Genomic DNA, 18821 nt, shown 5'->3' with positions numbered 1-18821 from the left:
TACAGTTTGTTACACACAATGTGGGTATTTCTCAAAACCTTGTCTACACACTTCCAAATGTGCTCAGCCGAATTAGTCACACACAGTGATTGGATACTCTTTGGTGAACTCTATGGAGTATCCAATCACTGGGCGTGACTAATTAGGCTGAGCACACTTGTACCCTGTGTATCCTATAGCAGTGGTTGCCAACTTTTCTTCTGTGTGGGGCTTCATTTTTTCCCCCCTACAGTATTATTAAGTATCTGATGCTGAGTAGGTGGTGGTATGAAGGGCCCCCGAATGAGATTTTGCTTAGGGCCCCATAAAGGCTTGGGCCGGCCCTGACGTCATTGATGATCAATGTTTTTATTCAATATCTTGTCAATCACATTTCAAAAGGTCACGCTCTCATTTCCAATCAAGTTGATGACTGGGGGGAAAACCCCCTTCCCAAAAAAGTCGCTCTACGCTGCAGAGTTGACAGAAAACTTGATTTTCTCCATGGAGGAGGGGGAACCCCAACCCAACAAGATATCAGAGAGAGCGGAGGACCAGGAAAGGATTGGAGACAGGAGTTTGCAGGGCTGGAGTGGAGGGGAAATAGGGCCTGGGCACTTTTGGCTTACAGGGGCCCTTCATAATTAGCAGCGCAGAACTGACTCACCGGTGGGCCCTGCACCCTCGTGGGCCCATATTTTCAGAAATGTAAAAAAAATAGTAATTAAAAAAAAAAAAATACATATACTTTTTCACATTTCTGAAAATAGGGGCCCACGAGGGTGCAGCAGGGCCCACCGGGAAATGGCCGCTATGCCAGATGGCCAGTTCAGCCCTGGTAGCTTGACATGCAAAGCAAAGCATGAAGGAGTCACATTCTTTTCTTACATACGGTGGGGGATAGTGTTCTTTAGGGCAAAACTAACATTGCCCAACTTTGTTAACACACCCCACCTACACACATGCATTTAGCGCTTGTGTTTCACATAGCATGTGTACATTTGTGTAAACAAACAGCTCAGAGCCCTACATCCATATCTCTGCAACGAAAATACTTCAAAAGGTGGGATTAACAGAACTTATGAAGTTATTTATAGAAAGTGTGACATCAAAAAAGTCTATTTTTGTGAAAGTTAGGAAACAGGGAAAAACAAATCTAACGGGAATAGGCAATAATGGCTTCAAATCACAATCATACAAGTCATCTACATAACCTTACATGTGTATACACTCAATCGAGTTATTAAATCACGTCTATAGTACAAATATTTTTCTCTCGAACAAAAAGAATACACTTTGCATATTTGCGATTAACAGATATAACATAATCATAGACTTCAAATGGCATACAGAAACCCTCCCCTGTGAGGGGACTCATCATGGCATTCATTTGGAACTGCTCAGGGGGTGCATTTCTCGGAGCCATAGTCGCTAACTACGCTATCTACTTTGTTCTTTGCAATGCAATTTCCCATTGGCAACTACCCAAGTTGCTAACTGGCTAACAACTACACTTTTGAGAAACCCACCCAGAGGCGTGTAAAGCAGTAGAAGTTAAAGACAAGAAAAAACTGATTAGACACTGATTAGGTACAGTGTAAAAAACTGGTGTAACGACTATGGGTAACACTTTACTTGACGCCGGTGTCATAAGCATGTCATTACAGTGTCATAATAGTGTCATAATAGTGCCATGCACGTGTCATTAACATTTTATATCTGTTGGCCTTAAGTGACAAAGACTTTGCCATAACCGTATGTCACTTAAGGCCAGTCATAAAATGTTTATGACGTGGACATAATGTTTATGACTTATCTATGACTGTGTTGTGACACTATTATGACACTATAATGACATGCTTATGACACCGGCATCAAGTAAAGTGTTACCCAACTATGTAATATGTACTAGTGTTGTACTTGTGCCAAGAATGTGCTTTTACTTCAACTTTACACACCTCTGGAGGTGGCCCAAACAAATGACTGGAAAGCAGAGCAGGGCTGTACTTTTGGCTTAAAGGGACCCCTCATGGGAGAGAACTAGGGCCCCGGGCACTTTTGGCTTAAAGGGGAAAAAACTGACAGCACAGAACTGACTCACCGGTGGACCCCGTACCCTTGTGGGCCCCTATTTTCAGAAATGTATTTTTTTCATTATTTTTTTTAAACATTTCTGAAAATAGGGGCCCACGAGGGTGTAGCAGGGCCAACCGGGAAATGGCCGGTATGGCAGATGGCCAGTCCAGCCCTGCTGGAAAGCCACCACATCAATTGGCAATCATTCATTCATTCATTCGTCCGCACTGCAACTTCTCCTCTCATGAAGCAGACAGGGCCCCATTTCTCGAAAATATTGTTGCTAACCAGTTAGCAACGAACTTCGTAGGCTTCCAATGGGAAATTGTATTGCAACCAAGTAAGTTGCTAACTTAGGTAGCAGCAATGTTGTCGATAAACGCACCCCAGCAGGTCCGCTGGAGAACCTTTAGGTGGCTTTAGAGAGGAGCTGCCGTGGCAATAGCAGTGCAAGAATATTAGGAGAACGGGTAACACTTTATTTTAGCGTTAACATCTATTAGCACTAATACATGCAATGTGCTCGTATAAGTAAATTGTAAAGTGTGTACAAAGCAAAATCAAACATTTGTTAGGCATGAATTCGCAAATGTCTTGTTCATGCACAATAAGGGATACATTACCAATTTTAACCTTAGTAAGGACCTAGTAAGCCTTAGTTTTTGCTTAGTACATGCCTTACAAGTTACTTATGCAGGCATTAACATTGTATGTATTAGTGCTAATAGATGTAACGTCTAAAATAAAGTGTTATTGCAGAACGTGTGTGTGTGCGCATCCAGTTGCTTTTCGCACGTGTGTGTGTGTGGTGTGCTGTGTTTATGTGGCTTAAGGTGAGTTGGCAATGGTAGCTTAATAATTGGAATGCAGTGTTAAAGACATTAGAAAACAACGACAAAAGATAAACCCTCGACATATAATACCTACAACACCACAGCCTGCTTCATTGTCAAACTGCCCCGCGTTATGAAGAGGATATGTAGGGACAGGGCTGAACTGGCCATCTGGCATACCGGGCATTTCCCGGTGGGCCCCGCACCCTCCTGGGCCCCTTTTTTACATTTCTGAAAATATTTTTTTTCAATTTTTAAAAAAATATATCTGACAATAGGGGCCCACGAGGGTGCGGGACTCACCGGTGAGTCAATTCTGCGACGCTAATTATGAGGGGCCCCTTTAAGCCAAAAGTGCCCAAGCCCTATTTCTACCCCATGAGGGGCCCCTTTAAGCCAAAAGTGCCCGGGCCCTAATTTCTCCCCCATGAGGGGCCGCTTTAAGCCAAAAGTGCCCGGGCCCTATTTCTCCCCCATGAGGAGCCCCTTTAAGCCAAAAGTGCCCGGGCCCTATTTCTCCCCCATGAGGAGCCCCTTTAAGCCAAAAGTGCCCGGTCCCTATTTCTCCCCCATGAGGAGCCCCTTTAAGCCAAAAGTGCCCGGGCCCTATTTCTCCCCCATGAGGGGCCCCTTTAAGCCAAAAGTGCCCGGGCCCTAATTTCTTCCCCATGAGGGGCCCCTTTAAGCCAAAAGTGCCCAGGCCCTAATTTCTTCCCCATGAGGGGCCCCTTTAAGCTAAAAGTGCCCGGGCCCTATTTCTCCCCCATGAGGGGCCCCTTTAAGCCAAAAGTGCCCGGGCCCTAATTTCTTCCCCATGAGGGGCCCCTTTAAGCCAAAAGTGCCCGGGCCCTAATTTCTCCCCCATGAGGGGCCGCTTTAAGCCAAAAGTGCCCGGGCCCTAATTTCTTCCCCATGAGGGGCCGCTTTAATCCAAAAGTGCCCGGGCCCTAATTTCTTCCCCATGAGGGGCCGCTTTAATCCAAAAGTGCCCGGGCCCTAATTTCTTCCCCATGAGGGGCCGCTTTAATCCAAAAGTGCCCGGGCCCTATTTCTCCCCCAGTCCAGCCCAGGGATATTCAGTACGCAAACCAATAATAGTGTTATGAACAAACTTATGTACACCCACCTAAAAATGCGGCACTTTTTTATTTTTTTAAACTGTTTTCACTGTTGGACAAAAGCTAAACAAAATGGCAAAAGCCTATGGCATCCATTTTCGCTTTAGGGGGGGAGAACACAGATGTCGTTTCTATGGCAACATTTCCAAAAGCACTCATTGTCTGAATCATTTGAGAGGTGTTGTTGAACTTTGGGCTTGAGCACATAATCAGCTGAGCTGTTATGCAGAACTGGGGGAATGGATTTTAAGGATAGCCTTCATGGAAAAAGGTTTGAGGGAATGGATTTTAAGGATAGTCTTCATGGAAAAGGTTTGTGAGAATGGATTTTAAGGATAGTCTTCATGGAAAAGGTTCGTGTGCGCACATGTACCATATGCAAGCCTTGCACGTACAGACACGACAGAAAACAGCAAGCCAGGTCTAGTGTAGAAATCATGGATAGGATTTACATATCCAAAGATGTAAGAAGCAAAAAATGATAAGTTTTAACTTTAACGCATGCACGCATGCACGCACGCACGCACACACACGATGCTGAACATCAACAGTACTTCAAACAAGTCATGGTCCTATTAATTCTTCATTACACATACAATCACTTCACTTTGACTAAAGGCATTAAATGACAGACACACACACACACACACACACACACACACACACACACACACACACACACACACACACACACACACACACACACACACACACACACACACACACACACACACACACACACACACACACACACACACACACGCAAGCGAGCACACATGCACGCAGACAAGTATAATTTCTTCCAGATAGTGAGGCACTGCCCCACGTTGGGTCCTGTGGCTTCATAAGCTTACTGTCTACAAATCATCTCGCCACTCCACTCTGCCATCTTCATTTATATATTCATCTTTTCTCAAATCTCTGAGAAGTGGCGAAGGCGAGTTTCCTTTCTCCCGAGTTTAACTCTAAGGTGTCTGTGGTGATACAATAGAATAATAATACCCCAACCCCCACCCCCCCCATGCCCTGAATGGCTCAACCCCATAAGTCCATTCATTCCTGCATCCTCCCCACTCCCCACCCCCCAATACCACAGGCATACTATACATCATGAATGCCTATGCCCCATCCCCCCCCCCCTCCAGAAATTCCCTACCCACAGGCTAACGTTGGCAGATTCATGACATGACGTCTCCATATAATAAAAAGAATCTCTGCGAGAGAGAGATGAACTCTGTTTGTTTGTTTGTTTGGTCTCAAAGCTTCTTTCTCCCTACGTGGAGGAAAATACGAAAAAAAAGACAAAAAAAGAAAAAAAAGTTTCCAAGCAGCAAAAAACGTGGAAGTTATCTCCTTCATGGCATCGTCGTCTTCAGATCAGAAGTAACTTCACTTCTATCATGATTTTTGTTGTGAGGTCACTTTGTCATCAAAAAAGGCCGTGCCTGTGCTTTAAGGCTATATATAACCCCTTCATAAGATACAGTGATGGTCGACCTGGACACAATTCTTAACAATCCGATGCCACGTATTCCAAACGACCTGTTTTTTTTTACCTGTCCAATTTAACAAGTGATCATGCAACCAGGTAATCACCTGTAGGGTTTAAAGGCCGACCAGAACGGAGAAGTACTTATATGCCAACCGCTCGTGTTCATCCCGGGCTCTGAACTTTTTCAGCGCGTAACTGTGTTACCCGGATAAACCTGTTGACGGCCATGTTTCATTATGGTTCGCGGAGAAAAAGCGGTTTGCATTGCGAACCAACTCTCCGGTTTGTGAACGCTAATTTCTGTGGCGTGAACACGACGGCCGCTTCGCAATTAGGTGCGGGAATGGGCACCGGCACGGTTCCCAGTCGTCCTGAATGTGCCACTGGTTGAATTGGACAGGTAAAGACCAGGTCATTTGGACTACATATGTGGCACTGAGCTGTAAACTAATGTCTCCAGGCCGGCCGCCGCTGCATAGGAATGTGGCGTCTGTACTGTAGTGATCATGGCGTACGTGGTAGTAGTAGTAGTAGTAGTGGCTAGTAAAGAGGGAGGAAGCTGATACCATCGCCGCTTCCTGTTGGGTCATCACAGGGGAGCAGCCGCAGTGTCTTCTGGGACATGTACTGTTACTATTGTGTTGAATACTGTTAAATGTGTGTGTGTGTGTGTGTGTGTGTGTGTGTGTGTGTGTGTGTGTGTGTGTGTGTGTGTGTGTGTGTGTGTGTGTGTGTGTGTGTGTGTGTGTGTGTGTGAGTGTGTGTGTGTGTGTGCGGGCGGGCGGTGGGAGGGGGGGGGATCACAGTTCCCCAGAGGAGGTGCCCATGGGGTCAGTATCGGGTGAGCCGTGTGAGCGGGGGTCCATGGCAGAGTGCATGATGTGCAGCCACACGTCGTCCATGTTGGGCATCACCAGGATTTTCTGCACACAAGAGAACAACCACGCGGTGTTAGACTGAGGAGTTACAGCTGCTAGCTTATAAATAACTTTGGTTACGCTTTATTGTGGATCTACCACATTAGGTACAGTGTAATAACCAGTGTAATAATATAACACGTAATACCAGTGTAACACCATGTACCAATGTTGCACTTACATCTAGGGTTAAGGTTAGGGTTAGGGTTGGTACATGATATTACACTGGTGTTAAGTATTGTTACACTGGTTATTACTGTACCTAATGTGGTAGATCGATCCACTGTAATAGTGAACCATTAAAATAAAGTGCTACCATAACTTCTAACTAGCATAGACACAATAGCAGGAGCAAGAGTATGGATACCTGGAACTCCTCATAAAGCTTCTTCTCTATGAAGTCGGTGATGTGTACAAAGGTGACCTCCCTCTCGCCCAGTTTGGGTCGCGCCCTCATCTCCAGTTTAGGAGGCGTGCGGAAGCCATACCTGCGGCACAGATGAGGTACGACATGACGATGAGGAATAAATTCACAATGATAAACATCCATGTAATTTCCTGAATCACAATGAAAGGTGAAAGGTCTTCAAGCTCAAAAAAGAAGTGCGTTATTCAATGTCAACACACTTATTCCTTGCAGTAATACCTAGTCAGTATACAAGCTATTTTTACACCAAACACACCTACACATTTTCTGACAACTTATTTGGTAGAAGGATAAATTACGCCAATGAATACTAACATCTACCAAAAGACTGTCACTATCAAACACATCTACAGTACAGTTTTTTTTGGTTGTGCCAATGGATGGCTACCACTATCTATCTACAAGGATCCAATCTAGAGGGTATTACTCTAGTATTAGTAATGGGAGACTTTTTTCCACTTACTGTTTGCCTTTCCCTCAATAACCACTAGGTGGCATGAAAGTGCTGCACAAGAGTGAAATACAGTAGAATCAAGTCTTGGCTGCTATGGTCTTAATATCAACAGTAGGTTGTACAGTAATTCAAAGAGAATTGAATAACCATAACACAATATTCCATGAGTTAATGTAATGTCAAGGTTTGCAGTGAGATTCATTTTCTGAGCAGACTTTTTGAGAACCCAACACAGAACCCAACTGTCCCACATTATCTTAATGAACTTAAATGATACTTTCTGGAAATTGGAATTGTGTCAGTTTTTCCCAAAAGATGGGAGGATGTCATGAAAGTGCAATCATGTCATTTGACTGCTACTCTGTTCTGGTCGGGTCACAGTCGTCAGAAAATCTGGAAAAGCTCCTGCACACTGACCCTTTCCTAAACCTTCATCAGGTAAATTAAATAGAAAATACTTGAAGGTCTAGGGACGAAACGTCGTGTATTAAAGAAAACAGTGAAGTGGTCAGTGTGCAGGAGTTTTTTTTTTTCAAATTATAATTTAAGTGCATAATTTAAGCAGACACAACTTTGAATTCAACAAGTGCCAACCTGCCGTTGCCCCCCCGGCCCCCACTTTGAAAACCACCGGCGTCATGTAATGCGCTACTGCCTGCTGCTGGGCCGTACCATATCCTGATAGTGGGGGGGGGGGAGAATGTAATGTAGTGTAATGTAATGCGTTACTGCCTGCTGCTGGGCCGTACCATATCCTGATAGTGGGGGGGGGGGGGGCGTCATGTAATGTGCTACTGCCTGCTGCTGGGCCGTACCATATCCTGATAGTGGGGGGGGGTGTAATGTAGTGTAATGTAATGGGCCGTACCATATCCTGATAGTGGGGGGGGGGGGGGGGCGGGGGGGGGGGGGAGAATGTAATGTAGTGTAATGTAATGGGCCGTACCATATCCTGATAGTGGGGGGGGGGGGGGGGGGGGGGGTTGGAGAATGTAATGTAGTGTCATGTAATGGGCCGTACCATATCCTGATAGTAGGGGGGGGGGGAGAATGTAATGTAGTGTAATGTAATGTAAATGTAGTGTAATGTAATGGGCCGTACCATATCCTGATAGTGGGGGGGGGGGATGTAGTGTAATGTAATGTAATGTAAATGTAGTGTAATGTAATGGGCCGTACCATATCCTGTCGGTGGGGGGTGGGGGGATGTTGTGTAATGTAATGTAATGTAATGTAAATGTAGTGTAATGTAATGGGTCGTACCATATCCTGTCGGTGGGGGGCGGGGGGATGTTGTGTAATGTAATGTAATGTAATGTGATGTAATGTAATGTAATGGGTCGTACCATATCCTGTCGGTGGGGGGCGGGGGGATGTTGTGTAATGTAATGTAATGTAATGTGATGTAATGTAATGTAATGGGTCGTACCATATCCTGATAGTGTGTGTGTGGGGGGGGGGGGGATGTAATGTAATGTAATGTAATGTGATGTAATGTAATGTAATGGGTCGTACCATATCCTGTCGGTGGGGGGCGGGGGGATGTTGACGGCCAGCGTGCCTCTGCACTCCTGCACCTCCACGGTGAGCAGCAGCGGCGTGTTGGACACCTCCTCCATCTTCTTCTTGATGAACTCCGTCTCCGCCGCCTTCTGGAAGTACTTGTTCTTGGTCAGCTTGTCCACGAAGCGCAGGATCTTGCTGTGCTTGTTGTGGCCTCCCAGGAAGCTGAACGTTGGAAAGGGGACACAGAGAGGATGAGCCAAATTCATTATTACATTACACTACATTACATTACATTACATTACATTACATTGCATTTGGCAGACGCTTTATAACCAAAGTGACTTTCAAAAGAGGACATAATCAAGCCAACATCACAAGCAAATACAAAGTGCACAGGAAATATACAGAACAACAAGTGCAGTTGCAAAGAGGAGTTAGTTTTTTGCAGGATCTTGCTGTGCTTGTTGTGGCCTCCCAGGAAGCTGAACATTGGAAAGGGAACGACAGGATGAGCCAAATGTGCTCACTACTACTACACACCAGGGGTGGAACTGTGGCAGGTAGATTCTAAAATCTACAAGTAGTCGCTCACAAATTTTACCAGTCATCATCTTTACCAGTTCATATTCCACCGTTCAAAAAATTATAATGCCAAGTAAGATAAATTTCTAATCAATATTTTTGTTTCAGAGGTTGTGTGATGCCAATAACTATTTTCCTGACAAAGTGGGAGGAGCTCCCAATTTTTCGGGAGCTCAGAAGGTAAGTGCATAGCTCTTGACCTGACTAGTTGCAACGCAGAAGGTGTTGCATCAGTACAGTAGGAGGGTTGTAGCGGCAGTGGTACAGTACCTCTCAGCTCCGGGTGTCTGCTCAGCGGTATTGTAGTAGTAATATTATTATATTAGATTATATATTAGTAGTAGTTGTAGCGGCAGTGGTACAGTACCTCTCTGCTCCGGGCGTCTGCTCGGTGGTATTGTAGTAGTAATATTATCATATTATATCATATATTATTAGTAGTCGTAGTGGCTGTGGTACCTCTCTGCTCCGAGCGTCTGCTCGGTGGTATTGTAGTACTGTAGTAATATTATATTATTATATCATATATTATTAGTAGTCGTAGTGACTGTGGTACCTCTCTGCTCCGGGCGTCTGCTCGGCAGTATTGTAGTAGTAATATTATATTATTATATTATATATTAGTAGTAGTCGTAGTGGCTGTGGTACCTCTCTGCTCCGGGCGTCTGCTCGGCAGTATTGTAGTAGTAATATTATATTATTATATTATATATTAGTAGTAGTCGTAGTGGCTGTGGTACCTCTCTGCTCCGGGCGTCTGCTCGGCAGTATTGTAGTAGTAATATTATATTATTATATTATATATTAGTAGTAGTCGTAGTGGCTGTGGTACCTCTCTGCTCCGAGCGTCTGCTCGGTGGTATTGTAGTAGTAATATTATATTATTATATTATATATTAGTAGTAGTCGTAGTGGCTGTGGTACCTCTCTGCTCCGGGCGTCTGCTCGGTGGTATTGTAGTACTGTAGTAATATTATATTATTATATTATATATTAGTAGTAGTCGTAGTGGCTGTGGTACCTCTCTGCTCCGGGCGTCTGGCTGCTTGGTGGTATTGTAGTACTGTAGTAATATTATATTATTATATTATATATTAGTAGTAGTCGTAGTGGCTGTGGTACCTCTCTGCTCCGGGCGTCTGGCTGCTTGGTGGTATTGTAGTACTGTAGTAATATTATATTATTATATTATATATTAGTAGTAGTCGTAGTGGCTGTGGTACCTCTCTGCTCCGGGCGTCTGCTTGGTGGTATTGTAGTACTGTAGTAATATTATATTATTATATCATATATTATTAGTAGTCGTAGTGGCTGTGGTACCTCTCAGCTCCGGGCGTCTGCTCGGCGGTATTGTAGTAGTAATATTATTATATTATATCATTACATTATATATTATTAGTAGTCGTAGTGACTGTAGTACAGTACCTCTCTGCTCCGGGCGTCTGCTCGGCGGCCTGCTCTGAAGCCTCTTCCTCGTCTGATGACCCGGCACTGGACGACTCCTCGTCACTGTCCGCCAGGCAGTAGGCCCGAGGTCTGGAGCTGAACACAATACAGTACATTACAGTACATTACATTATATTAAATTACCAGGGCTCTTAATTATCTTTTCCCCTCACTAGCCAAAATGGCTTGCAGATGTTAATCTTACTAGCCAAACACACACTCAGTAATGGGTCAAATTGGCTAGTAAGCTTTCTTTTCTACCTGCCAAACTGATCTTTTACCAGCATTTGGCCGGTTGGCGAGCGCTAATTTAGAGCCCTGTACATTACATTACATTATATTACATTACATTTAGCAGACACTTTTATCCAAAGTGACTTACAACTGAGGGCATAATGAATGAACAGCATACAATTTGTGATGAGAAAACAGAACACACAGGCATACAACACAAGGTGAGAAGAATTCACGCATGCACACACACACGCACGCACGCACGCACGCACGCACGCACGCACGCACGCACAGAAAACCTTGTGTCAAATAAACTGTAAAATGCAAATTTAAAACAGGTACATACACTCCACTCTAATATTTTCTAATATGAAACAACTACATGCAGAATGGGCTTTACTCCTGACAAGATCCAAATTCTTGAATTTCATGCAGACACAACTTTGAATTCAACATTCAAACAACTGAAAAGGGTTTTGAAAAATAGGTTGAAATGTGTCTGGTTGGTGACTTAAAGAGAGAAGAAAAAAAAAACTGGAATTGAAGTTGCTGAAACAAAGGGGCTGGATGATTTGGAGGGTTTGGTGAGATGGTAGACACAGGCATGTCACACACACGCACAAGCTGTTACGTACACAGCAAAGACGACAGACAGACAGACACACACACACACAGGAAGTACGGCTGATGCCTCCCAAACGCTACAGGAAGTGAGCTTGTGTTTGATAACACACAAAGGAACCCAAAAAATGACAAGCAAGCCAGCTAGCGTCGAGCGAAAGCTGCCAGCAGAGTTGCAGTACTCACCACGTGAAAAAGGAGAAGGAGAAGATGAAGAGGGGGAGAAGACAACACAGGAAAAGCATCCAGCAGAAAAGCAGAAAAAAGAGACAAAGAAAAAGAGGGGAGAAAAGTTACAAAAAAACTGTCGAAAAATAAAAAGTAGGCTACTGGGTGAAGAGCAGGTGATCGTAAGGACGTGAGAAAATTCACCAACAGACCCTGAAACCACAAGCTAGTGACCCATGCCCCCATTTGTACACTTTACCCCACATAACCGAAACTGTAGCGCTCTGGGGTTTTTTGCTCTCAGAGAGTGCAACTCTGAGTGCGTTCCAATATGCGACCTTGCATCCTCCACTTGTGCTTGTCTCCTCGTACCAGGAAGTAATATGTCATGATGACATCACTGACCACAGCATTATATTTCAATATCTTGCAAAAGCTCAATTGTAGAGCCTTTTTCTCATTTGCAATTGGGATGGTGAATGAAAAACAGTCCCTCAAAAGTTTGTTGTGGCTAGGCTGACAGCTGGGAAACTTTATCGTTTTCTCCACGGAGGATGGGCCAGGAGGCAGGGCGAGGAAACAAGCACAAGTGGAGGAGGCAAGGCCGCATATTGTAACGCACTCCCGGTCGGAGGCTGCTTACCCCACATAACCGAAACTGTAGCGCTTTATTTTTTTTGCCCTCAGAGAGTGCAACTCTGTCGGTGGCTGCTGCAGCAATGCATGAAGCAGAGTAGAGCAGAGTAGAGCAGAGCGGAGCAGAGCAGAGCAGAGCAGAGCAGAGCAGAGCAGAGCAGAGCAGAGCGGGGCGGATGTGGTGCACGGCAGGCACGCCCTGTCAACTGTGATGCTGCTGCTGCTTTCTACAAACTGCTGCACACACTGTGCTATCAAGACGACATCCGTTATTGTCTCTCCCCATGACTATGCTTATTGCATCAGTAACATCTATTACAGGTAAAAAAAGTGGGGATGATTAGTGTTTTGTGAATAAAATCAAAATGCGGTCTTTTTTCCAAAACACTTAATCTGCAACGTACATACAATAAGATGGAGAGTGCGAAAGATATCAGCTGTTAAAGCCTATCATGATTATTCTTTCAGGGACATACGTGCATACGTGGAACAAATCTCCAGTAAGTTGGGTCATTACATTAAGTGATGACATGACTTTAAATAAAAAGCCAGGGGCGGATGTGGTGCACACCATCTCAACTGTGGTGCTGCTGCTGCTTTCTACAAACTGTTGAAAAAGGTAGGTCTGCACACTGCCGATCAGCTCTAAAAATAAACTTTATTATTTATAAAGCAACGTTGCTTTTTAAATAATAAAGTCTGCCGATCAGCTACAAAAATAAACTTTATTATTTAAAAAGCAACGTTTCGTGATCGAAACGTTGCTTTTTAAATAATAAAGTTTATTTTTGGAGCTGATCGGCAGTGTGCAGACCTACCTTTTTCAACTGTCTGACTTTTTTGTCTGGCACCTGCAACGAGTGTTTTTGGATGTGCGCACCCTGCCCAAAACTGCTTTCTACAAACTGCAGACACTGCTGCACACACTGTGCTATCAAGACGACATCCGTTATCGTCTCTCCCCATGACTATGTTTATTGCATCACTACAAGTCATCGTTAAAAAAAAAAAAAGTTGGGCTGCTTGGTGTTTTGTGAATAAAATCAAAAAGGTTGTCTTTTCTTCAAATCGCTCCACATAAGATGGAGAGTAGTGTGAAAGACACCATTTCAGCTGTTAAAGCCAAGCATGATGATTCTTTCAGGGAAATAGTTGCATACGTGCAACAAATCTCCAAAAAGTTGGGTCATTACATTAGGTGACTTTATATAAAAAGACAGGGTGTGGTATATAGGAGGGAACACCCTCTCAAATGAGGTGATGCTGTTTTCTGCTTTGCATACACGCTGGGGAAACTAAACTGCAGCCACTCTGGCATCCAGATAGCATCAGCTATTTCCTCTGTATGGCTACATTACTGTAAAAGTATTACACCTCATCTTGTGATTGCAAAACATACTGTTTGGCCAGACCAAAAAATGTAGTATGTTTTTCACCAAAAATCTCAGTCAAGTATAAAATGTTACATAAAAGAGAATGCTTGCATCTATTTCTGTGCATTTTTACAGACGGTATTTGTATTTACATACACAATGGTCATTGTTTTATCAAAGACAAACTTTGATTTGGTATGCTTGTGTGATTGTGGCTTTTGAAGTTGAGCCACCCAGCAATAAACATGGGGCATATAAGCAGTTGTGAATAAAGTAATAATAATAATAATACATTTTATATAGCGCTTTCATGATACTCAAAGTCGCTTTACAGATGAGAAAACATGTAGACAACACAGAAATACAGGAGGAAACAACAGAACAGTGAGAGATAAAAAAAAGAGTGTGAGTGTGTATGTAATAGTCACACACAAACACAAATCGCTGGAGGGAGGGAGGGAAGGCCCGCCTTACCCATCTTTTCCAAACTCGCCCAGGCCGTCTCCTTCCTTACCCAGGCGAGCCAGGTTCATCTTGGTCTCCAGCGTCATCAGGAACGAGCCCTTGTAGCACACCTCCAGGTCGAACCACAGACCTGCAAGACAAAGAACCGGAACCATGAAGCACAACTATCCGCTGATGCCTTCAAGTGTGACACTGAAGCCAGGCTCAAACTACACGACTGGCGATTGTGTGTGCGATTTTGACGTCGGGGTGCACCGCACACTAGAAGAGAATCGCAACTGTCAAACTTATCCCTGCTCGCAACCACCCAGACAATGCCAGACGGTCTATTTCTAGTCGCAAATATCAAACACTTAAATTTCTACGATTTGTGATTGAAGTTCTATCTTAGAACGTCGGCCGCGACGAGGAAATCTTTCCCCACTATCGCTTATGATGGTCCTGGGGGGTAACGTTCCAGCGATTGTCGTAAGGGTTTTTTTTAGCCGAGAATCGGGCCGATAGTCGTGTAGTTTGAGCCAGGCTTGAGTCGTCTGGCCAGAATGGTGCCAGCCAGTGTCAGGTCCTGCACCAGTTTCCAGGGCTTCATGACCCAGGGACGCCGCGTTACCTGTGGGAATCTGCTGACGTCTACGCAATGCTACATAGTCAAGGTTAAGAAACAAGAGCTGCCATTATGGGCACTCAGGTTTGGGTTCAGCTTGCTTCGGTCTCAGTCTCGGTCTCGGTCTCTCTCTCTCTCTCTCTCTCTCTCTCTCTCTCTCTCTCTCTCTCTCTCTTTCTTTCTCTCTCTTTCTCTCCCTCTCTCTTTCTCTCCCTCTCTCTTTCTCTCCCTCTGTCTGTCTGTCTGTCTGTCTGTCTGTCTGTCTGTCTGTCTGTCTGTCTGTCTGTCTGTCCGTGATTTCCTTTCTACTCTCTCCAATCCTATCCAAAAATAAAGTCCCAGAAGTCCCATCCCAAAAAAAATGAAACATAAAAAAACAGCGGCTTTTTTCAGTTTGCTTCCCCACCCAACTTCACATTTGCCGAATGCTCCGATATTCAGCGTGAAAGCACCACCCTGGTCGGCAGCTCAAGGCTACTGCTGGTGCTTTACATGCACCACAAAAATAAAATGAGAACATATCTGGAGTTCTGCACAAAAACAGCCCTGTGTGCTCTGAGAAAGAAAGATAGGGAGGCCAACTTAAAGTTTCCTTTCAGCATGCATTGTTTTTTATTTGTTTGTTTGTGGAGAATTTCACGCTGTGGGGTTCAAAAGACCCCTGCCTGTAGTATAGTCTACATGTGAAGGGTGTAGAGAGAGAGAGAGAGAGAAAGAGAGAGAGAGAGAGAGAGAGAGAGCGAGAGAGAGAGAGAGAGAGCGAGAGAGAGAGAGAGAGACAGAGAGAGACAGAGAGAGACAGAGAGAGGGAGGCTTGCACAGCGTGAGCACGTTTCTTTTTTCCAACAGCAAACTTTGTTGGGGTGTTGGGGGTTCAGGGCGTCCGACTGTGATGCCTTGGGGGGGAGGGGGTGGGTGCATGGGGGTTCTGGAGAAGACTGGAGCGGGCATCTCTGCAGGTGGTGTGTGTGTGTGTGTGTGTGTGTGTGTGTGTGTGTGTGTGTGTGTGTGTGTGTGTGTGTGTATGCTGGAGTATTAGTAGACTAGTAGCGGACATCTCTGCAGGTGGTGTGTGTGTGTGTGTGTGTGTGTGTGTGTGTGTGTGTGTGTGTGTGTGTGTGTGTGTGTGTGTGTGTGTGTGTGTGTGTGTGTGTGGTCATACTGAGGCCTGTTTCTCAACTCTTCCCTCCTCCCTCATCTCACTGCTGTCTACTTCCTCCTCCCAACACCCCCAGTCCCTCTTCTCTTCTTCTTCCCTCTCTCCTTTCATCCCTCTTTACTTCTCTCATCCATCTCCATCTCTCCGCCTTCGTTCTTCACTTTTATCTCTCTCCTCTGTGTTTGTCGTTCTGTTTCTCAGTGAAGTGACGCGACTGTTCTCTCTCCTTCTGAATCCCCATCTTACAGCGGCTTCCTCTCAGCTCACCAAAAGTGAATTTAGTAAAGTCGTGAGCAACGCATCTCTTCACCAAACTTTCAGTGTTTCTCTTTCTTTCTCTCTTCGTTCCAATCTGTATCTTTTCCTCTCCCTATCTTCCTATCTATCCATCTTTCTATCTATCTATCTATCTATCTATCTATCTATCTATCTATCTATCTATCTATCTATCTATCTATCTATAGCTTCATCCCCTCTCTACTGCACTCCCCTCCTTCTGGCCAGAGAGAGAGAGAGAGAGAGAGAGAGAGAGAGAGAGAGAGAGAGGGGGAGAGAGAGAGGGAGTCAGTGAGAGTGTGAGAGAGAGAGAGAGAGAGTGAGTGAGAGTGAGAGTGAGAGTGAGAGAGAGAGAGATCACAGGGCCCTTTGAAAATGAGGGGGAAACAGTTGGACATTGCTCCACAGACCTCCTGGCGAAAAAATGAGAGGGGGGTCTGTGTTTGAAGTCCTGTGTGCTGTGCTGTGCTGTAGTGTGTGTGTGTGTGTGTGTGTGTGTGTGTGTGTGTGCGTACATGTGTGTGTGTGTGTGTGTGCGATACACACACTATAAATACACAATCGCCCCCCTGCGTTCCCACTAATCTGTTTAATAAAATTCCATGGATTCTTCTCTCTTCCCGTGGTAACAATGTCAGAAAAGTCAGTCAGAGACGCCCACCAGACTCAACTATCCAAACTTATTTTTGTGTCCAGTCACAATTAAAGACACTTTATTAATTTTCATATCAATTACTTCTTTGATCTTCAGATATTGGACTTTGGCAATCACAGTAAGGCTCATCTTAGGAAAGACAGCACAGCCACAGCACTCCAACAAGAAGCCACTTCCCTGTGCAGTTGTTAATAGAGCGAAGCTAAACGTCTATCTATAGGACGACTGTCTGTAAGTGAGTTAGAAATAAAGTTCAAGCCCATGAATTAGCCCTTCAGTCAATACGGCGACTGTTTGTAGAGATAAGCCACTTAGTTAGGACTCAGTCTTTTTATTGTTCTTTTTTTTTTTGCTTCCTTTTGCTTCTCGTGTATAATCCCTCTACCACAGCTTCTAGCCCATGCCGGGACATGGGGGGTGAGAAACGCGTCTGAGTTGATCTCATTACACACACAATCCCACTTTGTGCTTCTCTGTCCGGCGTCCGGCACAGAAAAGCATCTTGTGGAAAATAAATAAGACAAAGGAGCCTCTGTTACAGTACCTGACCTGCCACGCACGCTATCAGTCAGCTGGTTCAGTGCTGCACTACCAAAACTTGCCAACAGAGGGCATTGTTGTGTAACTCTTCACCACATACTGACATAGATACATACAAGACACGCAGAGCTACACAGTTCTGTCCAGGTCTGTGACATGACATGACATATACAGGGGTTGGATAAAATAACTGAGACACCTGTCATTTTAGCGTCATTTAGTTCCTCTTGTGTCCACAGTTAATCCAGCTGGATGTGGTTCATCCTTCTTTGTGGTATGAAGACATTACCTTGGATACTGTGGCTCTTGATACATCACAAAGACTTGCTGTCTCGGTCAAAGATGCCACAGTTACACACATACCAAGAATTTCTGTCTTTTTGAACTCTTGAGTAAAACATTTTGAGTAAAACTGTGCTCTTGCCCTGCTAATTGAACGTTTACACTTCACTTTCCTGGTGCAATGTGCCATTAATGAAGATTGGCCAACAGGCTGGTCCACTTGAGCCATGAAACTTCCTACACTAAAATGACTAAATGGTGTCTCAGTTATATTGCCCAACCCCTGTATGTGTACTGCATGTCTATGGTTCACCCCCTCATTCCCCTCACTCGCAAAAACAACATCATAATATCATAATAGCATTCTCCTGTATGCAGCAGCAGCACACAGATTTTTCAATGCAATCTACCTCTCAACCACAGGGTTCCTACAAGTTTCTTCAAGTCAAATTCAATGCTTTTTCAAGACTTTTTAAGACCATTTATCCTCAAATTTAATACCTTTATCCAGAGCCGGTTCTGACCTCCACGGGGCCCTACGCAAAAATATGCCAAGGGGCCCCCATAAAGCGCGCAACTCCCCCCCGCGCAAAACACAAACCACAGACACAAAATTTGACTCAAATCAAGCTTAATTTTAAAGTCTCCCACTCTGCGCTCTTGACACAAAAACATCAATAATGTCATAACAGATTGTGAACATGTAGCCAACGGTGGCTGTACTGAACATGTGACTACCTCATCAGCTGCAGGTGTAGGCTACCTGGCTCATCTGTGTACTACCTGAACATTGTGCTGGCCCTCCACTGGCTGACTGACAGGAGTCTGAGCTGGTCAGAAACTTAAGCATAGCGCCTGTAAAATATAACTAAGGCTTCAATTAATTTAGCTCCATCAAATTGTTGCCCCCTAGTAGCTTGGTATCTGGTCTAAAACGTTTTTTTAAAAATAAATGAATAGGCCTATGATAAGAAACTC

The 18821-nt window shown here is 44.5% G+C and overlaps 1 protein-coding gene across 3 annotated transcripts in view; it reads right to left on the bottom strand.

Moving 5' to 3' along the window:
* Nucleotides 1–5161: 5161 nt before the first annotated feature.
* Nucleotides 5162–18821, bottom strand: part of LOC134446855 (testis-expressed protein 2-like) — a 91861-nt gene continuing 78201 nt past the window's right edge. For 2 of the 3 annotated variants that reach the window (XM_063196159.1, XM_063196155.1), the window contains exons 12-16: nucleotides 14337–14457; nucleotides 10810–10926; nucleotides 8812–9024; nucleotides 6783–6903; nucleotides 5162–6421 (exon numbers count right to left, since the gene is read on the bottom strand). In XM_063196159.1, the coding sequence (XP_063052229.1) occupies nucleotides 6299–6421; nucleotides 6783–6903; nucleotides 8812–9024; nucleotides 10810–10926; nucleotides 14337–14457 (695 nt within the window). In that variant the 3' untranslated portion in view covers nucleotides 5162–6298. The remainder of the gene's footprint in view (nucleotides 6422–6782; nucleotides 6904–8811; nucleotides 9025–10809; nucleotides 10927–14336; nucleotides 14458–18821) is intronic. The other variant, XM_063196165.1, reaches the window with a different exon arrangement.

The sequence above is a fragment of the Engraulis encrasicolus genome, chromosome 1 (genome assembly GCF_034702125.1).
Source record: "Engraulis encrasicolus isolate BLACKSEA-1 chromosome 1, IST_EnEncr_1.0, whole genome shotgun sequence".
NCBI lineage: Eukaryota > Metazoa > Chordata > Actinopteri > Clupeiformes > Engraulidae > Engraulis > Engraulis encrasicolus.
Note: the sequence above shows the minus strand (reverse complement) of the source record. Positions and strands in the feature narration are given on the sequence as shown.